General features: G+C 36.2%; 2 protein-coding genes across 5 annotated transcripts in view; both read right to left on the bottom strand.

The window, feature by feature from the left end:
• ccdc85cb (coiled-coil domain containing 85C, b) overlaps positions 1–4,115 on the bottom strand; it is a 51,130-nt gene extending 47,015 nt beyond the window's left edge. The window contains exons 1-2 of one of the 4 annotated variants that reach the window (XM_079639183.1): positions 3,976–4,070; positions 2,792–3,548 (exon numbers count right to left, since the gene is read on the bottom strand). In XM_079639183.1, the coding sequence (XP_079495309.1) occupies positions 2,792–3,491 (700 nt within the window). In that variant the 5' untranslated portion in view covers positions 3,492–3,548; positions 3,976–4,070. Of the gene's footprint in view, positions 1–2,791 lie in introns of all 4 variants that reach the window. The other 3 variants (XM_079639182.1, XM_079639181.1, XM_079639184.1) reach the window with 3 other exon arrangements.
• A 1,222-nt stretch (positions 4,116–5,337) lies between these two features.
• Positions 5,338–14,919, bottom strand: LOC306983346 (cholesterol 24-hydroxylase-like). The gene is made up of 15 exons (XM_079583674.1): positions 14,546–14,919; positions 14,349–14,426; positions 12,834–12,915; positions 12,662–12,735; positions 11,936–12,022; positions 11,714–11,852; positions 11,518–11,631; positions 11,262–11,418; positions 9,492–9,563; positions 9,345–9,417; positions 9,170–9,254; positions 8,762–8,872; positions 6,863–6,951; positions 6,695–6,761; positions 5,338–6,603 (listed from the first exon to the last, which is right to left on the bottom strand). The coding sequence occupies exons 1-15, from the start codon at positions 14,677–14,679 to the stop codon at positions 6,463–6,465; spliced, it is 1,503 nt and encodes a 500-aa protein (XP_079439800.1). The 5' UTR covers positions 14,680–14,919; the 3' UTR covers positions 5,338–6,462.
• Between the last annotated feature and the right edge of the window lie 4,912 nt (positions 14,920–19,831).

Here is a 19,831-nt window from a genome sequence, read left to right as displayed (position 1 = left end):
CACACACACACACACACACACACACACACACACACACACACACACACACACACACACACACACAAATATCTCCAGCAAATACCTCCACACCCAAGTCCCACTTCACACATTAATCACCTTCCTACGGCTGTTAGCGAGTCTGAGGATCCCTGTGGAATCAAGATACACACTACGTCCGAACATATACTGTATATTAAATGACACTGCGCCACACATTTAATCCAGGCCACACACATTGACCCCCAGGGGCTTAACCATGATCAAATTGATTTCATCGATTGGAAAAGATGGCATCGCAACAGGGCTCTTTAAGATCAAAGTAGACCACCATGTTGTGCACAAGCCATGGAGAGTTTATGAGGGTGGAAATGGGTGAATCTAATGAAAGACTTTTGCACTGTTACATTGTAATGACAAAAATGTGTGAACAGCTTGTAACGAAACTTAAAAAACAAGACCTTCTCTCAGTTCAGACTTAGTTGTCTATGAAAGTCTGTAGACTGATTTTTCTGTGAAGGATTCGGTTCAGTTTTGTCGAGAAAATTCAAAGGATGTGACGTTTACACACAGTCCCGAGATCCTCTCTTCCGTTCAATGACACATGAAAGGAATGCTTATACAATGTTCAGGTTAATGCAGAAATGCTAATAACTAGGGTTTCTCAATTATAGCCCCTTTAAATAAAATATTATAATTTTTGCATTTCTGTAATGAGAATAAGATTTTTATTATTATGGTAATGATATTTTGTGCTTAGTTGCCACAATAAAAAAATCTCAATGGTCCTAAAAATAGGCATAATTTTTTTTTAAGCACAATATAATTTATTCATTTTGATTTGGGGTGAAATATGACTTGAGAGGCTTCATAAGCATAAGACAGCAGAAGTGAGACTGAAAAATGATAGATTGTCAAACACTGATGTTTTAAATGTATCTGAGGTCAACGTCATATTTGGTCAATCAATTCTCACACATTACAAGCGTTCTAAACATTGTCAATTGGCATTTATGTTAAACGCAGACTCAAAAGTCAAAAGCTAGCCAACTCAACAGGAAGCATTTTCAGATGTCGCTTCAAAAAGCACAGTACTGTCTTGTCATCTGAAATCATGGCGTTGTTTGGAGTGCAACAGGCTTAACACGCCATTTCATTACAGCCATCAAACAGTCAGCTCATGTGGGTGTTTAGGGTGGTGATCACATTGATTTCTTTTTGTAAGCCCTTCCGCAGCACGAGAAAACAAAGACCATCAGCAAATCCAAAATCCATACACCCGACCTACTGTAAAAGCAATTAACACCAGACCTTCACTCAAGGCCACACTCACATGTGATACTGTTGTTTTATTGATCTGAGGTGATTCAAGTAATTACCACTGGGGTAATTAGTTACATCTTCAGTAATAGTGTGAGATCTAAACACTAGCTTAAAGTTAACTGTTAAGTATAATCATTCAAATTAGTTCACCCAAGCTATTTTGAAAGTTTCCTCCTCTAGTTTCATATTACTTACAGAACTTTAAAGTAATGCTAGTATTAGTTAAATAGCTCTTTGAGATCAAGCCTCCCATTCTGTTCTACAAGCTTTCCATTCTGTTCGAAGTGTTATTAACTTAAAGTGAGCATCTTAAAACTTCATACCTCAGATTAATGAGCAATACTGTTAAAAACCCACGCGAAATGCAGTTTTCTCTCCTGTGTTTACATATTTCAAATTGAAACAGTAAGTTGACAGGAAATATTGTTTTGAATAGCTAATACACTTTTGTTTATGCCGCAGTTATGAGCCATGATTTATTGCTTGCAATTGAATTCCTTGCATTTATAATTTAGGGGGAGGGGCATTCCACTGAAACTTCATATAGAAAACAGGTTGGGTAATGTTCACACATTTAAATCAGATGTTTGCTAATTAAGATAGTAGCATGTGTGGGAATCCCAATATGGTGGCGCAGTGATGTCATGAGCCATCCAGCTCTTTATTAAATAAATGGGACATTCACCTTCTAGACAGAATTTGATTGAAGAAAAAAATGGACACACCCACTAGTGCAAGATGAGTCATGAGAAATTTTCGCACGTTAAAAAATAAATACAACCTCACGTTGTGTATGTCAATCACATTTACACTGCCTCCGAAACCTTCGCCCGAAATAAAAAAATTCGGATCAGGTTCGATTTTCTGTGTTTTTCGCATCCATAGCAGACATTTTGACAATTCAGAGCCACCGTACTTAAGTGAACGTCAAAATTCCGAACTGTTCAGGATCAATTGGTTCATGGAAATTGGTGTTCTTCTTTTTAATATGTGGCACCAGTATCGCTAGCAAAGCATTACAATTAAGTAAACTTTGAATCGCTCGGGATAATCCCGCAGCTCCATCCTTGATAAGGAAGTGGAACTCTCCTTCCTCTCTACGCAATCTCAGGATTGGATGATGGATTTAATATTTCCTCTTTCTTTTTCTCTTCTTAGAAGAGAGAGGACAACAAAATCATCCTCAATGCTTGAAGACTCCATTTTGTATTGTTTTGCGAATGCTTTCGCGACGGATTAATTAATACGCATCGGACTCAGTGTGCAAGGTTTCTGTGCGTAACAAATTTTTAGGATGACGAATACAAAAATTTAGGACTCAGTGTGCAAGGACCTAAACACTTAAATGTGTACTTTTTAAGAGAGTACTAATATGCATGGCCTCAAAGCAAAAATATATGCACTGAAAGACATAAAACTCCAATTTCCTTGTGGTTTTTGAACAGTAATGGTGGGAAAGACATTAACTCACCATTGAGTCCATTGGGGATGCTCCTGTGATGATGTGGAGCGGAGAGATCATCCATCGATCGTCTTATGGTGCCAACCTTGGCTTCTACAGTCTTGTGTATGTGATTAAGATGATGGTCTGGGCTTCCAGCACTTCCACCACTGGAGGTACTGCTCCCGTCACCAACATCTCTGACAGTTCCCGAACCTCCATTTAGGTTGCTCAGACTGGACTGGCTGTCAATAGAACTCCTTGATCCCGCTCCATTCCTGTCTTCATCCAGCATGAGAATGATTTCCTTTAGTTCTGCATTCTCCCGAAGAATGTTCTCCTGGTTGACCTCCAGGTCCTTGAGTTTCTGCTGATAGGTGCTCACCTCCTTCCACACGGAGCTTGCTGTATGCCTGCCAAACCTCTGCCATTCCCGAGACAGCTTCTTACCTTTCTGCCGATCGTCGTCGAGAAAGCAGCAGAGTTCCCTAAGCTCCTGGTTATCGTCTTGCAGTTTCTGGTTGATATCCTTTAGATTACGGATCTCGTGGAGGTGCACCTGCAGTCTGCGGTTGATGTCCTTCATCATGTTCCCATGTTCCAGCATCAGGCTCATCTTCTCGCCATCAACCCTTCTCAGTCTCTTAACCAAGTCCTCTTTGCTCCATCGGATCAGTTCATCATCAGAGATCTTACTCAGGTCATCGCTAGGACAGTGTTTTGCCATCATGACTCTTACAGAGGAACAGTCTCAGGGTGAAATATTCAACATAGATCTAACATAATGCTGTTTCAATCCCACCAGAAAAGCACAATGTAAAAACGCATTAAAAACCAAAAGGATAATGTTCACGAGAATTCTTTGAAAAATTGCAAGACTGTGCACTGATTTATATTCCAGAGACATTTATTTTCAAACTATCACCTTTATTAACGCCTCACTCACCACTAACTTTGTAATCATGCATGTTTTTAAATATCCTGAAATGTGCACGATATATAAATCCAAGGGCATCGTTTCAAATGAAACGCGGTTTTTCACAAGAAAAAAATCCTTTAGGTACGAAAGATCTTAGAGGTTTCAAGAACAATATTGTAAAAAATAATATATATAAACACAGCCTTCACTTAAAAAAACATGCCTGCATTCACGTTCAGATTCATCGGAGGCTTCAGAGCTCAGATCAGAATGGGTTTGTAGTTTAGCTCCTCACGTGTGTGTCGATGTTCAATGTCTCTCTCGGGTTCTGCTCTTCCTCTGAACTGGTGTGTGTGTGTCTGTTTGTGAAGAAATGATCCGAGCGGATCTGAGCAGGTTCAGGGATGAGAGGCAAAAAGCAGGATCTGCCCTCTTAAAGAGACAGAGCCTACATTACCCAAAGAAAAACAAGCGGGATTATTCTTATTCTAACGTTATTTATTTATTTATTTATTTATTAGGTAGGCCTAAGTAAAGGGAAATAATAAATGATGGAACGTCGATCGAACGTGTCATACTTTCAAAGTACTAATTTTAAAGACCATTTTATATTTGGTTAGCAGATGTCTCGTGGCTGCCAGAGATCGCCTATTTATCATTCAAAGAAGGTCAAATATGTCTTACTTTTCCTCTAAAGTGTGAAAAATGTTATAGAACAGACAAACCGATAAAAATTGATAGCCTACTTAAATTAATGTGATTTGGATAGAGGTGTATGTCAAGTGTAGAAATATGGCATTACAATCACATACTACAAAAAAAACTGGTATCACATAAAATCCAGATCCACATGGTCATATCAGATTTTTATTTTAGGACATTTGAGATTTTTATCTAGGCTATTATTCACATTTCTGTTTGTGTCAAGCATTCATTTTCGTTTCCCTACCTTATCATCCCATCTATTCAACAAATATTTATTATTAGGCCTATTAGTGTTGGCACATCTAGCATTCACTTCAACTAATTGAGAATGGTCCATAGCAGAAGTGATTGTGGAGAGTTTTGTTGGTGAATTTCGCCCTCTAGTTGCCAAACATTATATTTCCATCCGGGTACTACTTACAGAATGTCACGCCATGAAACCATCGACGAACAATCCGAAAAGTAAGTATTTTCGGTCGGTTGGTAACGTTAAGCTACACACAGTTTTTCCTCTTTTCCTTCCTCTTTAAAAAAAAAAGATTACTTATATAACTTAATAATTAATCTCAATCAAATTCGTAATTAAAAGGTGGTAAATCGGCAAATTTGATAAAGTTATATTTTGGCACATCGCTTAGCAAAAAAAATAAAAAAATAAGCTCCTTGACAATTTTGCACACTACGAAATGAAACATGTTTGATGACATGTTATGACCAAATAGAGTGTTTTTCGCCTGGCTGCCACAGCTGGCTCCATAGCTCAGTGGTTAGAGCACTGGTCTTGTAAACCAGGGGTCGCGAGTTCGATCCTCGCTGGGGCCTGGAAAGGCAATGCTTTTTCTTTCTACACGTTCATATTACATGATTGTCGTACTTCAAGAACAAGTGTTACCGTTTCACATAATACAAATAAGAAATACTGTTCTTCAAAAGAAGAGGACTCCACGTAAACCAGCTTTTATGGTTTTTATTCACTGTGTTTAATCTGTTTGGTAAAGTGGTAGGCCTATATAATGTGTAAAAGATACCTTTTTAAAATCTGATAAAATGTTTTAAGATTTTGCTGATAATATAATTTATAATGAAAAAAGTTTTAAATTAGCAAAACAAGCATTTTCACCAGTGGTTTCATTCCTATTCCTGTAAAAAGTTCCTATTGTGTTTATAAAATGTTCATATATAATCAGTGTTGGGTCAATTATTTACAGATTGTAGTCTGTTACTGATTACAAATTACATGACAAAAATTGATTACATCTAAAAATCTATTGCATTACACATTTTAGGTAATATAATCAAACTACTTTTTGATTACTTTTGACTCAACTCATTTATCACACTGATTTGAATATAATAATAATGTACCATATTGATATAAAAATACAAACAGAAAGTTTGTTATTAACAAAGTTAAGTGCATTAAACATTACATAACATCAGGGTTTCCCAAAATGAGGTTTCTGAAGGAAAAATTAAAGCATTCAAAATAAAACACTAAAAAGGATGAAATACCGCATTTACCTGCAAGTCATGTGACCATTATTACATTTTATCAGAAAACCGAGAACATGCAAACCTGTTGTTAATATAGATATAGAAGACTTTGCATATATATGTTTAATTAAAATTTAAAAGATAATTAGTGAATAATTAGCGAGAATAAATCAATTATGAATAATTTACTGCCATTGTGTGAGTAATGTGTAATCATGAATCATGAAATCAATAGAAAAGTAACTGTAGTCTGATTAGTATTTTTAAAAAGTAATATACCGTAATCTAATTACAAGTACTTCATTTTGGAATCTGATTACCAGTACATAATCCAGATTACATGTAAGCATTTACTACCCAGCACTGTATATTATCCACATAATGTATTAAAACAAAGATTTAAAATCACCATAATGACGGATTATGAGATGATATAAAACCAAATCAATTAAAAGTGCGGATAAAGTATCATCGATGTTACAACTTCTGTGCTTAGGTTAATGTTTGAATAACACAAGACCATGTTTGTCGAGTAGACACAATTACACAAGAGTTGACACAAAACAAGTGCCATAAACACGTCCTATGAGCATGCTTTAATGTTGCAGATCACTCCACTCATGGGCCGTAGAGTTCCCGTGTCTTTAATGCTGAAAGACTGTCCAGGAACCAGACTGAACTCAAATCTCTGAAGCAGTTTGGCAAGCACAACTTTAGCCTCCATCTGAATGTAGAAATACGCAGAGTTGTTATGATCACAGCAAATTTGGCACTTGGAAAGCAAATTGTGCAAATGTGTGTTTGTGTTTCATCACCTGTGAGAAGACCTGCCCAAGACAGATCCGTGGACCAAGTGAAAATGGGTAGTAGCAGTAATAAGGCCTTTCAGACAAGAACACAATTTGATATCAGCAGATTTCATGCTATAATGTTTATAACATCCTCATAAAACTCAATTACAGCTTGTCCTCATAATGACTTACTTGGGGGCATTCACATCAAATCTCTCAGGATCAAACTTCAACGGATCTTTGAAAAACATTTCCAGTCTTTGAGAGACATAAGAACTGAACTGTATGGAAAAAGGTGAGAATGGTTCAAAATAGTCATGAATTCATATACAATTAATTAAACAAGTAAAATGGATGATGCCATTGTTCGAATTATTAAAATAGGATTAAGTCATAATTTACTCACCCTGGTGTTGTTCTAATGCAGTAATGTTGTTCTTTCTTTTTCAGACCACAAAAGGAGAAATTTAAGAAGAAGAAAAAAGTCCTGCTCTGCATCATGCACAGAATGGCAGTGAAAAGCGACAAGCATCAAGCTTTTTTTGAAAAAGATGTGAAAATATCACAGAATGATCCCATGCATGTATGTCCCACCACGTGTTCTGGAGGGTTTATGACAGGGTTGGTAAAAATCCAACCAAAATGTAATGTATTATTTAAAAAAAATCCTGACCTCTGTGCACGACTGCATGTCCACGAGACTCTATTAGCGCCACAGTTCACTCTGACTCGCTCAGAAAAACCACTCAAGTTGTGAGAAATCGAGATGAATAAAAATGCAGTATGAAATACAACTCCTAGAAATCTCAAAAAAAATGTATGAGTGTACTTTCTACACGAAGTTGATGACAGTCAGAAGGACAGTTGACAGATGTGAACGTGATAACTTCTTGTTGCGACGAACATAACTAGAAATATTCACCTCAGAGAAGAAGGTACATGGATTTTTCCTAATCTTGATTTCTCACAATTTGTGAACAGAGTCTTGCGAACGCGAACATCGTACAGCCGCGCACAGAAGACCAATGGCAGGATTTTAGTAGAATAATACATACAATTTTTTTATTTTTTTTTGCCAAACCCTATTGTATACGCTTTCCTGTAGCTTAAACAATAGAACGTTGGCGCTTGCAACGCAAAGGACATGGGTTCGATTCCCAGGGAAAGCAAGAACTGAAAAGAAAGTAAAAATGTGTAGCTTGAAATGTTATGTTGCTTTGGATAAAAGCGTCAGCCAAATGCATTAAATTGTAAATTGTACACCCAGAACACTTGGAATTTACGACACATGGGATCATTCTGTGTTACTTCTGCGTCTTTAAAAAAATTAACTGCCATTATATGGATGAACGTGAGCGGGACATTTTTTACAAATTCTCCTTTTGTGGTCCGAAAGAGAAAGAAGGGCATATGGCATTAGAACAACACACATGTGAGTAAATGTGGGTGAACTAACCCTTTTAAGTCCCCCTGTAGTCAAAATCGCAATTTTCATAAGTTCATAATTTTCAAAAATTCATATTTTCAGGTCGCAATTTTCAAAATTCATAAATTTACGCGAATTCATAAGTCAACAACAGCATTGCTGAGTATTTTCTCCTTAAAACTGCAGGGAACCAAAGACAGTCTCAAAATCACGGTTTGAAATCGCTGGTGTTTCTGACGTCACAAACTACATTGTAATGAATCAGGTCAACATGTGACCGTCACGAGTGGATCTCTGAGCTGAGTGAGTGAGTGGAGACGGGGCTCATTTGCATATTCATAGAACCACAAATACTAAATGAGTCAAGGGTGTAGTAGAGTTACATTCAAGATATTGTAAGGCACGAAGAAATGTTTTTTCAAGGAAAAAACGTTTACATATGTAATTTTGGTGATAAAAGATGAGTCTTAAGGGATGCAATTATAAACTACAGGGGGACTTTAACTAAAATGTAATATTTCCAAACAATGTTGAAGATTTAATTCGATCTCCATTCGCGTAGACAGGAGCTGTACTTGTGTAGCTAGAAATAGCTTCCCCAGCCAGGTACCACACTGGCCACAGAGTGAACAGACCAGTATTACTGGGTATCTGCCAGTACTCACAGCAACAGAGCAGCCGCCTGGGACTCTCAGCCCATTTATAACCATGTCCTCATGCAACCAGCGATTGGTTCCTGGAGCAGTGGGGTACAGTCGCAGTGTTTCCTTCAAGACCTAATGAATTGAGTCAACAATACAAAGACCATTCAAAGATATGGATACAGAACCATTTGTGTTTGTAGCATATAAGACCATCTCTTCAGACCAGGGGTGTCCAATCCTGTTCTTGGAGATCTACCTACCAGCAGAGTTCATTATCCAACTGTGATCCAGCACACCTGCCTGTAATTAACAAGCGCTACTGAAGGTCTCAATTAGCCTGTCCCATTGTGTTGGATCAGGGCTGGAGCTGAACTTTGCAGGAAGATAGATCTCCAGGAACAGGATTGGGCATCCCAGCTGTAGACCAACCTGAGACAAGTAAGTGAATTTTCCAAGGTCTTCATATGAAATGTCTCTCTTTGTCCCAAGAACTTCATCCACTTCTGCTTTAGCCCTGGGAATGAAAAGACATTCAAACTAGAGCATTGTAATACAAGTCAATGTGGAACAGGTCCATATTTCCAAGAACTGTTTTACCGTTTACCGTTTATATATCTCAGGATGTCTCCCTAATTCCATGATTGCAAACGAGAGCTGATTTGCTGTTGTCTCTTGCCCTGCAAAAGTATCAAGCACTGTTTATATTGGCAGGGTTTTTTATGAGCAAAAATCAAACAAAGCCGTAACTCACCAGCAATGAAGAAAGTCACGAAATTGTCCAACATCAGCTCATCATCTTTAGCGTTGGTGACTTTTTCCTCATCTGCAGCAAACATGGAAAGTGTTCAATAGTTAAGTAACTCTACCAGTGTTGTGTTGAACATGTTATTACTAGCGCTATTGACTGATTCAAATTTGGAATGAAAAGCATGATATGCTGATTAACCACTTTAATTTCCTGATATACTTCAGGCAAAATCGAAGAACAAACAGGTGTGTATGATATTCATTTTGATTTATCTGACTTTTTAAATTTTAGTTTGATTGTAGAATGTAAAACTGCTTAAATGGTAAATTACTTATCAAATTTTTTACACTTGTTTAAACGTGGTATGGTATGATTAAATGGTTATTTTAAAGGGGTGGTTGAGTATGATTTCACTTTTTCTAACTTTAGTTAGTGTGAAATGTTGCTGTTTGAGCATAAACAACATCTGCAAAGTTACAACACTCAAAGTTCAAAGCAAAGGAAGATATTTGCTTTTAAAGAAAAGGACTACAACAAACGACTGGTAGGGACTACACGACATTCCTCCCGGGTAAGTGACATCACCAACCCTAAAATGTACATAAACCCCGCCCCAGGGTTAATCAATGTTGAGAGGAGGAAAAGTTGTTGTATTATGGTGCGTTCCAAGTCCTCCTGGGAAGTTTGTACGCACGATGTGGGAAGTCGTGTTTACGACGGCCGGTGCGTTCAAGTCACTTTCGTCGGAGTAAGATGGCGGAGTACTTTCTCTTAATTAATTACACAAAAATACAGCGAGGTTCTTAAACTCTAGTTCTAGAAAATGAAGAATAAAGATTTGCATAAGGTGTGCTTTGGTTTTTTATGTTTTTAGTTAATTTATGATGCCACTGCAAACTTTATCGTTACATATTACATTGTTATTTTATAATGCTATCATATTATGTGCAGGCAATTAGCTTACTGAGCTGTAAATAGAAAAGCCTGACAAGCTAAATACCTTGCATTGTGGTATTCAGCCATGTTTCTCAGTGACACCCCCACAACTCGTAAAGATCGGGGTGTAGAGAAAATTCAGAGCTTCCCACTGGTATTTACGACATTGTGGTGGCGTTCAAGTGCGTTCCACTCGTAAATACGATCTATACGAGTTGACTTGAACGCACCAAGAGTACAATTGTGAGTCAGCTCAAACTTTAGCATCCATCTTTTCACATTCAATAGAAAGTCACTCTGTGTGCATCTCACAACAGTTCCTATACGAGCGATTTATAGATTACCATGATAGAATATCCTAATTGAAGATCGTTAATGCCACATCAGCAACATAAATTCATCAACTAACCATTCAGAGACGTCCTGTTGCTTTCTACATGTTGTCACTTCTTCTTGAGTCTCTCCATCTTTGTCTGACTCCGTTTTAACATTAAAGACAGAACAGTTTCTGTCATTTTAGTGTGTCTGTGTGAGGTAATCGCTGCTGCTAACACACACGAGCTCTTGAAACCCCGCCCTCTGCAGCAGCTCATTTGCATTTAAAGGGCCAGGCACAAAACGGTGCATTTTTGCAAACCCTCGAAAAATGACAACTTTAACATGCTATATAAAAATATATGTGGGTTATTTTGTGCTAAAACTTCAGATTTATTTTACATCTTGTGAAAAGGGCATTTTACCACCCTTTATAATATATATTTTTAATAATTTGCAGCCAATATAAAAATTACCTGTGCAACAGATGGAAGAAGGAAAAAACACTTGAGACCCACATACCTGCCGTTCTAAGGATTTGTGTGAGAATGTCTTGGGGTACATCTTCTCCATTTTCTACTGCTGTCTTCCTGTTTTGAATCCATTTGTGTCCTGTTTTACGCAGGAGTTCAGCTGCATCTTTAACTTGCTGTATAATCTTCCAATTCTTGGGGAAAAGCTGAGGTCCCACATTTAAAAAATAAAAACAGATTATATATCATCTTTAGGGTCATCTACTACTTTAGGGTGACATAAGCAATTTTGGATAAATTCTTACTCTAAAAAATGGGTCTCTGATATCCAACACCATGCCTTTTAAACACAGCTCTACTGCATTCTGGAAGGGGCTGTCAGTTTGCATCAAGAAGTTCAAATCAACACCGAAAGCCACCTGTGGATGAAAACATTACTTCTAAGTATTGACCAACAGCTGATTTGACTTTCCCTCGGATTAGCAGAAAGGAAAGTGAAACCTTGCAAATGACATCGAGTGTGACACAGTTGACCAGGTCGTGCATGACGGCAGGTGTTTTCATCTCTGCTATTTCCTCCAGCTTGTCCATTAGGCGCTCCGACATCTCGTTAAAAGTGCCCATCGAGCCTCGTAAGTATCTGATGAATGAGACGGACGGCATCAGCCGAGGTGCACCTGTATCACATTTCAGTATATCAGAGATTGTCTGTGTTTGACTCACGAGCTGCTGAAGGCCGGATCCATGATGCGGCGCTGCCTGTACCAGGTGTCATGGTCCACAGCCGTAATCAGCCCGTTCCCCAGGAACCTGAGAAGAACGAGTCATGTGACTTATTCAACTGTAGTCACCACTGGCAAAGCAAATCTGAATATTCAAATTCGAATATGAATTAAGCCACAGTCACACTTAGACATTGAGAATGCAAAATGTATTCAATACATATTTTTAAAACATACATTCAACATACATAACAAATAATAATAAATACAAAATTTAAAAATAGTCTACAGTCTACTCCACCTCCCCTCAAAACTGCAAACATACAGGTTTAAAGTGCATCTTTTAAAGTTTGAATACCTTTAGAATAAGCCAAAGGTATTACTGAGCATATACTTTTTACAAAAATATAATACACTTATGGAATATCGCTTGTATGCTTCGAAGACACTTGCAATGAATTCGTAATTGTAACAGAAAATAAAGCACTTTAAGTCAAGCATGTAATTAGTCCCTACAGGCATATACTAAGTATACTTGAAGTTGTTCCAATTTAGCACACAAAAGTACATTAAAAAGTTATGCTTTACTACAATTTAATTACAACTAAAATATACTTAGAACAAAATTATTTGTTCTGAAATAGCACACTTCAAGTTAATGTAGAGATATTGATACTAGACCAAACCTAGCAATGCTATGACATATCCAGAAAAAAATGAAACATACCTTTTCCCAAACAAGTTAAAGAGGCGTTTGTAGACAAAAGGATCTTTGAGATACTTGGGTGACATCATGATTGTCTACAAGAACAGGGCAGAGATTTTTTTTATTCGATTTTGTGGCTTCGGATAGGCTATTATAATTTTTTTCATAAAGACATAAAATATTAAATATTTACCTTTGTAGCCTCAGGACAATGAACCATGATCATGACATAATGAAAACTGTTCATCCTGTAGACAGGGCCATATTTTTCTCCCCTTAAAAACAAGAATATGGTGACATTGGTGAGAACGCTTTATCAAATTTCCCCTAGAGGGTCAATAAACAGTATATCCCTATATCTATATATTTATTTACCCGAAGTGAGGAAATGCCTGCTTTTTGGTGAAACAACTGTGATTTTTATCATACATAGTGTATACTTATTATAGTGAAGGTATACTATGTTGATGAAGTGCTGACAAAAAAAAAGTCAGAAGTGGAAAGCATAAAACTGTATTATTTTACAGCAATTTCTTAGAAGCTTACATGCCAGAAGATGGCTTAATATTTATCTATATTTCCATAATGTTCAGAAGTTTACTTCTGAAAAAAAATATATTAAATTAGGCCTACATTAAATCATTTGACTTTTTAGCAGAGGTGTAAAGTACTTGAGTAATTTTACTTGATTACTGTACTTAAGTATTCTTTTTGGTGAGTTTTACTTTACTTGAGTATAATTAAAAATCAATACTTTTACTTTTACTTAATTAAAAAATTTTAAGAAAAAAAAAAAGTATTTTTTACTCCTTACAATTTTATTTACAGTCAAAAAGTACTTCTTTTTTGGAGATCACTTCATTCTATTGTTCCTTGCTATTATCAAACCAATTGAATTGCGCTGATGCCCAGTTTAATTTAAATGTTATTTATTCTGCCAATGAGATTCGTTTTCACATTCCATGAAATTGGTCAGACATCTTCATTGGTCCTTTGGAAGTGATGTCATGTCGCATCTTTTATCACAATGTACAGCACCTTGACCCGGAAATGAGAGAAATTATAACAGTCCAGAAACACCAAAAAATCAGCTTCGGCTTAAATTTTTGAAAATTAGCTTTTGCTTAAGTTAAATCCAAGGTTTTACAACTTTAAGTAGCATGTTGCATACTGGCATTAGATAGTAGTCTTATAGTTTGATAATTAAATACAATTAAATACAAACAGTTCTAAAACAGGATAAAACCTTGTATGTGGTTCATTCACTTCAAGTTTTAGAGATTAAAAGCTTAAACAAGAATCTCTAGTTTTCATTCTTGCTGTTACTTTTACTTCTTTAATTCTCAAGTACAATTTTAATGTGGTACTTTTACTCAAGTATGATTCTGGCCAGATACTTTTACTTTTAATTGAGTAATATTATCCCTCAGTACTTGTACTTTCACTTGAGTAATTGTACTTGTACTTTTTACACCTCTGCTTTTTAGAGTACACATATTAAACAATACAAAACACACACACACACACACACACACACACACACACACACACACACACTCACAGATAGAGAGATATGCATTGTCACTGATATTGCGTAAGAATTGACATAGCCTATTTTTTAGGTGCAAGGTCAAAACAACAAGATATTACTCTGAAGGCAAAAATGAGCAAATAGTCTTTTTATACAAGAGTTTTGTTCACTTCTTACCATTGAAGAAAACTGTCGTGCAGAAGACTTTTCGATTTCATCGCTCTTCTGAAAGACGGTATATGCCCCAGCAGAAAACTGTCAAAAATATCAGTTTTCATGTTAATGTATCTCGGCTTTGATCATATACTGACAAATACTGAAGTACTGCAATACCGTTATATAGTTGTATGAAACACATTTATAAAGTTTCTTACTTATCTCTTGGAGGTCCAGGTAGATGATCATATTTCTGATGAACATGTCTAAGATACAGACAATATGCAAGAAATGCACTGAAAACAGCAGCGAGCAGGTAAAACATCATAAAGGAGACCCATTCTGAGATCATGATGGTTCAGTACAGTAGCCCTGTGTATAATGTGCGTCTGCCACTGCCTTACTGCTTTCAAATAGCAAACGATTTAATTTCCGGGTCTCTGGAACTTGTTCTGAACGGTTGTGGACCATAGAGGGCAGTACTAGCCTTCTTAGATTCATACTTTCCAGAGGAAAAACAATGTCTGCTGTCCAGCTTCTTCCACATGTCTGCTGCCCAGCTTCTTACACACACACACACACACACACACACGCAGGGAAAAAACACCTCAAATTTTAAAGACCCAAATTGAGCAAAAATATGCCATTGTTGCTGATATTTATAAGGCCAAAAAGATTAAATTCTGATGGCTGGCTATGTAAATCAATGAGATAAGTAGCCTACAACAGAACACTAGCATAAAATGCTAATAAATATAATCATATCCCAATAATAGGCTATGCAAGCTTATATTTAAATGCATAGTTTTATTATTACAGAGCTCTATAGTTTTTATTGTGGGAGTCAAAACAGATAATGTAGCTACAAATAAACGTTCCTCAAAAAGCTCAAAGTGATTTGTTATGTTTGATACTTGACTTGACTAAAAAAATAACGCATGGATACATATAGCTCAAGAAAACTTACGTAGGTTCAGTCCAGTACAGTGTTCATCTTGAAATACTACCGGTAGGCCTATTATTAGCTAAATGTACCACAAGCTGAAGGCATACTAAAAGGCTTTGTTAAAAATTATAAACTATCAATCCGACGTCAGAAAGCTTCTGCTAGATTTCGTATGCTAACAGCTCTTTCAGAAATGTTTTGATCATGTTGATAATTTAGAGACCTTAATTTGTTTATCAAATAAGACAGTAGGCTTTATCAAAACCTATTAAGGCCTAGCTACGTTATGAGCTAGGTGTTTGAAACCAGATTTCAAAACCACTGCTCAAGAAAACATTTGTGTAATCAGATTTTTTACCTAAAGCCTATCATTAGTCATTTAAATTTAAATTGTATATGTCTTCAGCAGCAATTATCAGAATCAAATGGCTATACTGGTATGAAATTAAAGCTCTAATGAACTGGTTTACATTTTTTGGTTCAATTGATCAGAGATGCCCTCCAATGAGTTGAACACAGAAAGGATCACCGCAGTTCTCAGTCTTCAAACAACCAGTTAATTGAAAAGAAAAGAAGGGGGGGGGGGGGGGGAGCGGTTGAATGCTATAATCGGGTTTATGTGTGGTTTGTATCACTTCCATCTGTGGTCTTGGTGGGTGGCAGACTGCACAGGAGTACTGAAGGCGCTCCACACACACACACACACACACACACACACACACACACACACACACACACACACTGAGAGAGCAAACAGCACTGCAGACATCAGGACTGCAGACATCAGGACTGGCAGGGTGCCTGCATATGAGAGCCCGCATTTCTGATGTGGATCAACCAGTTATCACTTTGTCATTGTGTTGCATTATGCCAGCATTTTTCACGCTGGTAATACTGGTAATGGTAAAATACTGCTGGATTTTGAGAGTAGCCTTTCAAAAAATTGAGAGAATTGGACATCTATGTACATTTATTTTATGTTTTTATTCTGAAATAACATAAACTTTTACAAACCTTTTTCGACAGACAATATTTTCAGGCACAATTGTTGTAGCAGACCTCCGATATAATATATTATGGTGACCCATTTGCAAATGATTGCATAAGTCAATGGATTTCTAAGATCTGTATAGAAGAACAAGATCCTTCAGATTTCTCTGCAATCGTAATCCTGTGGATTTTTGTTACCTTGCTCTTTGACCCTCTAATCCCTGCCTAAGAACGTACTGACAGACATGACAACATGCAATCTATCTATCTATCTATCTATCTATCTATCTATCTATCTATCTATCTATCTATCTATCTATCTATCTATCTATCTATCATCGGGCTGGGTGACAATATTGTAGTACATTACTTTTAAAAATAACTTTTACTTTTACTTTAACTCTTGTGTTACTCCCTAAAATATGTAATATTTGTCGCTTAGTTACTTTTTATGGAAATTAATACTTTATGTTACTTTTGCATTACTTTTTCTCAACTGGGCTGGGCTTGCTTGTTTATTTTTACGGTAATACGTAAAAAAAAAGTTAGATTTTTGCTAAATGTGCAAATGCGAAAGGAAATGCAAATTCACACTTGTACGTAACTAAAACAAACCTTCTGGATTGCTGAAGATGCAGAAAGTTAAAATAGTTAAAAAATAAAAAATAATACAAATGTGATGTTTATCTAAAGTTATATTTGCTTATTGGTACTGTTAAATTGCACCAGCAGCAAATAATTGTTTAATAAAGTGAGATTAAATACATAAAGTATATTTGTGTAATTTAACATATTTAATTATTGAAGGGTTATGAATACCCTGAGTTTGCATTTCATGTTTTTATTCATTTTGAGGAATACTTATTCTGTTTTTGTGTGAAGTGAGTAAATGTGTGCTCACATTTAGTCTAGAACTACAATAACCTTCACAGCGCACAACGTCTGTGCATTATTCACAATTTCTCGACAGGAGGACAGGAGAGCTGTCAGTAAATAAACTGGAAAACAAAGTAACTTAGATTTTTTTTTGCCATTACTTTATTAGTTACTTTACTAAGTAATCTGATTACGTAACTTAAGTTACCTGTTAGCCTTCAGCGCCACTTTTGAAAAATCCCCAGAAATAGCATACCCAACCTAAAAAAGATTCAATTAATTGACCCTTTGTCCTAAAAGCTCAAGTATGGTCTCATTTGAAAGCTGACACCTGGCACTTTATTGGAAATGTAGAATGAATTATTGTCATAATGAAAAAAAAATTATGAATAGCTTCAAAGTTGTGTAAGTTATTAGAAATTTATTTTTATGAAACATCTTCATGAAAATTAAATTGAAGTTGGCCCGTCAGCACTCTAGAAATGCACTCCAGCTAAAGACACATGTCTGACCATGTTATATTTAAAATTTGAAGGTGATAAGTCTAAAACTCTGTATTTTGTTAAATGTTTTTCAAGATCATCTCAAATGACTTTATTTTAAATTGACTCTAAAATGCAAACTTGTGTTTATTGTCATCTATTAGCATCTATTCAGTCTATTGTCTCTATTGTTTTGTGGTGCAAACGAGCCCCATTCAGTGTCACTCTCTCCTGCACACATTTACACCTTTCCAGCCGGCTTATGGCCATAAATATTCTTTTCCTTTGTCTCCATTATAATCGCTAACGACTGGCTAATCACGGTGTTTCACCCCCTAATTTCTTTCATAATCTTCACTTCACATTTTAAACTGTATCAAATGCCTTTCTTAAATAAAGAAACATTTCAGTAAGCATTCCGATTTAGAAAAAAAATCATAAAAAATAACAGCTAGATGGCAGGTGCAACTAGAGAGCTAGCTAGCATGTTAGCTTAGCACACCATCAATACACGACAATTTATGAGATTAAAACCCTGTTTGTGCTCCAAACTTACTTTATAGTGCAAGTCGAGTGTTTTAAATAATCTTCTATGAGCTTATTTGGCTTCAGAAAAGAAAATCAGACAGAAAATATATGATTTGATATTATTCTGCACTATTGTAAAGTCTATACCGATTAGCATTACATTATACATATAATCTATTATTATAAAAATACCTGACATGGCTCGAAGAACACAGGTAAATCAAATATCATTGCAATCATGTTTATTGTCTTCAACACATCTTTATCTGCATGTTATAGCGATCTCTGAAAGCTAACGTTAGCTGTGTTTATGTCAGTGACGTCCTGGAAGGTCACAGGTTATTGTTCTTCTTCGTGTGCTCCCATATTTGGAAAAAACTGTGCAAATGGCGCCCTCATTCTGCTGTATGGATTGAAAACACAGTACATCAGAGTATCCAGCGCTCTTTATGTATACATCGACGCATTTGGATATAAATTCAATAAATATTATTCCTGTCTATAGAAATATGATGTAAACCTATGATAATATATCAATATTTCTCCAAATCTGCACATTTTTGAGCCAAAAGCCCTGAGGAACGTTGTTTTGTCACGCGTTCTCAAGACAACAGCACCGGAGTTTTTTTCTGAATGGAGCAGCTGACGCTCATAATTCATATTAAAGGTATCGACTCATTTTTTCATTACATAAATCCTGACACAAATTAAGACATAACTGTCACTATAAGTTTCTCAGAATACAATGGTCAAATACTGAAACGTGAGACTTATATATTTTTAATGATGTATAGTTTGTCAAGGTAATAACATTAAATCTGATAGTAACTTTGAACTATTTAAAAAAAAAAACGCTTCAGAGCGTCCTCGCTCTGGTGAAGGTTAACAGGTTTAAGTTACTCGTAATGCGTTACCCCCCAACACTGGATGTGACGACATGTTGATTATTTACATCTGCTGCATATGTATTTATGTTGTCAAATTCAAATTACAATTCTACATTGTGTTTGCCACTCCAATTAAATCCAATTCAAATTCAGTAATTCTCAGTTAAACTCTGAATGGCACCCCAGATAGCAGACCGATGTCGATTCAACGTTGATTTTTAGTTGTAAAGGTTAGTATCAATCATCAATCAAATTTCAACGTTGAATCAACTTCAGAACGTTATTACACCGAAAATAAAACATTGATTCAACATTGAAATGCGGTTGAATGGCGTGTCTGACGTTGATTCAATGTTAATTCGATGAGCAAAACGATGTTGTTTCAATGTCACGAGAGACGTTGTTTCCACATTGATTCGATGTCAGTTTGCTATCTGGGACACGACCCCGCTCATCACTCAAATAACAAGATCTTCTAACTGAAAACAGATTTCAAGGGAGGGAAAGCAGATCGCCCCGGGGAGATGAGTTTCCATTTGCTGGATGTGTCTAGTTAAAAGCAAATGGAAAAATAGAGTAATCAAAAACATGAGCCCTGAGTCTCTAACTGATCTATTGTTGATCCATTCTTCAGACAAATGGATGACAGGTATTTGTTTGGTAGTGCCAAAAAGTTCTCCACAGAGTGTTAGTGCTTAGCATAAGTAAGTCCAGATGTGAAGATTCATTCATAATCCAAACCTAAATGAACACTGACGTATGTATTTTATTCAAGAAAACAACCAAGAGTTTCTT

The sequence above is a fragment of the Phoxinus phoxinus genome (assembly GCF_949152265.1).
Source record: "Phoxinus phoxinus genome assembly, chromosome: 16".
Taxonomy (NCBI): Eukaryota; Metazoa; Chordata; class Actinopteri; order Cypriniformes; family Leuciscidae; genus Phoxinus; species Phoxinus phoxinus.
The sequence above is the reverse complement of the archived record's forward strand: the minus strand, read 5'-3'. Positions and strand labels throughout refer to the sequence as shown.

Excerpts from the sequence above, each read along its gene's own strand:
- LOC306983346 (XM_079583674.1), bottom strand. The coding sequence starts at position 14,679 with ATGATCTCAGAATGGGTCTCCTTTATGATGTTTTACCTGCTCGCTGCT. Across the intron at positions 12,023-12,661 it reads TTTAACTTGTTTGGGAAAAG|GTTCCTGGGGAACGGGCTGA; the intron begins GTATGTTTCATT and ends CGTTCTTCTCAG. Across the intron at positions 11,632-11,713 it reads CACTCGATGTCATTTGCAAG|GTGGCTTTCGGTGTTGATTT; the intron begins GTTTCACTTTCC and ends TTTCATCCACAG.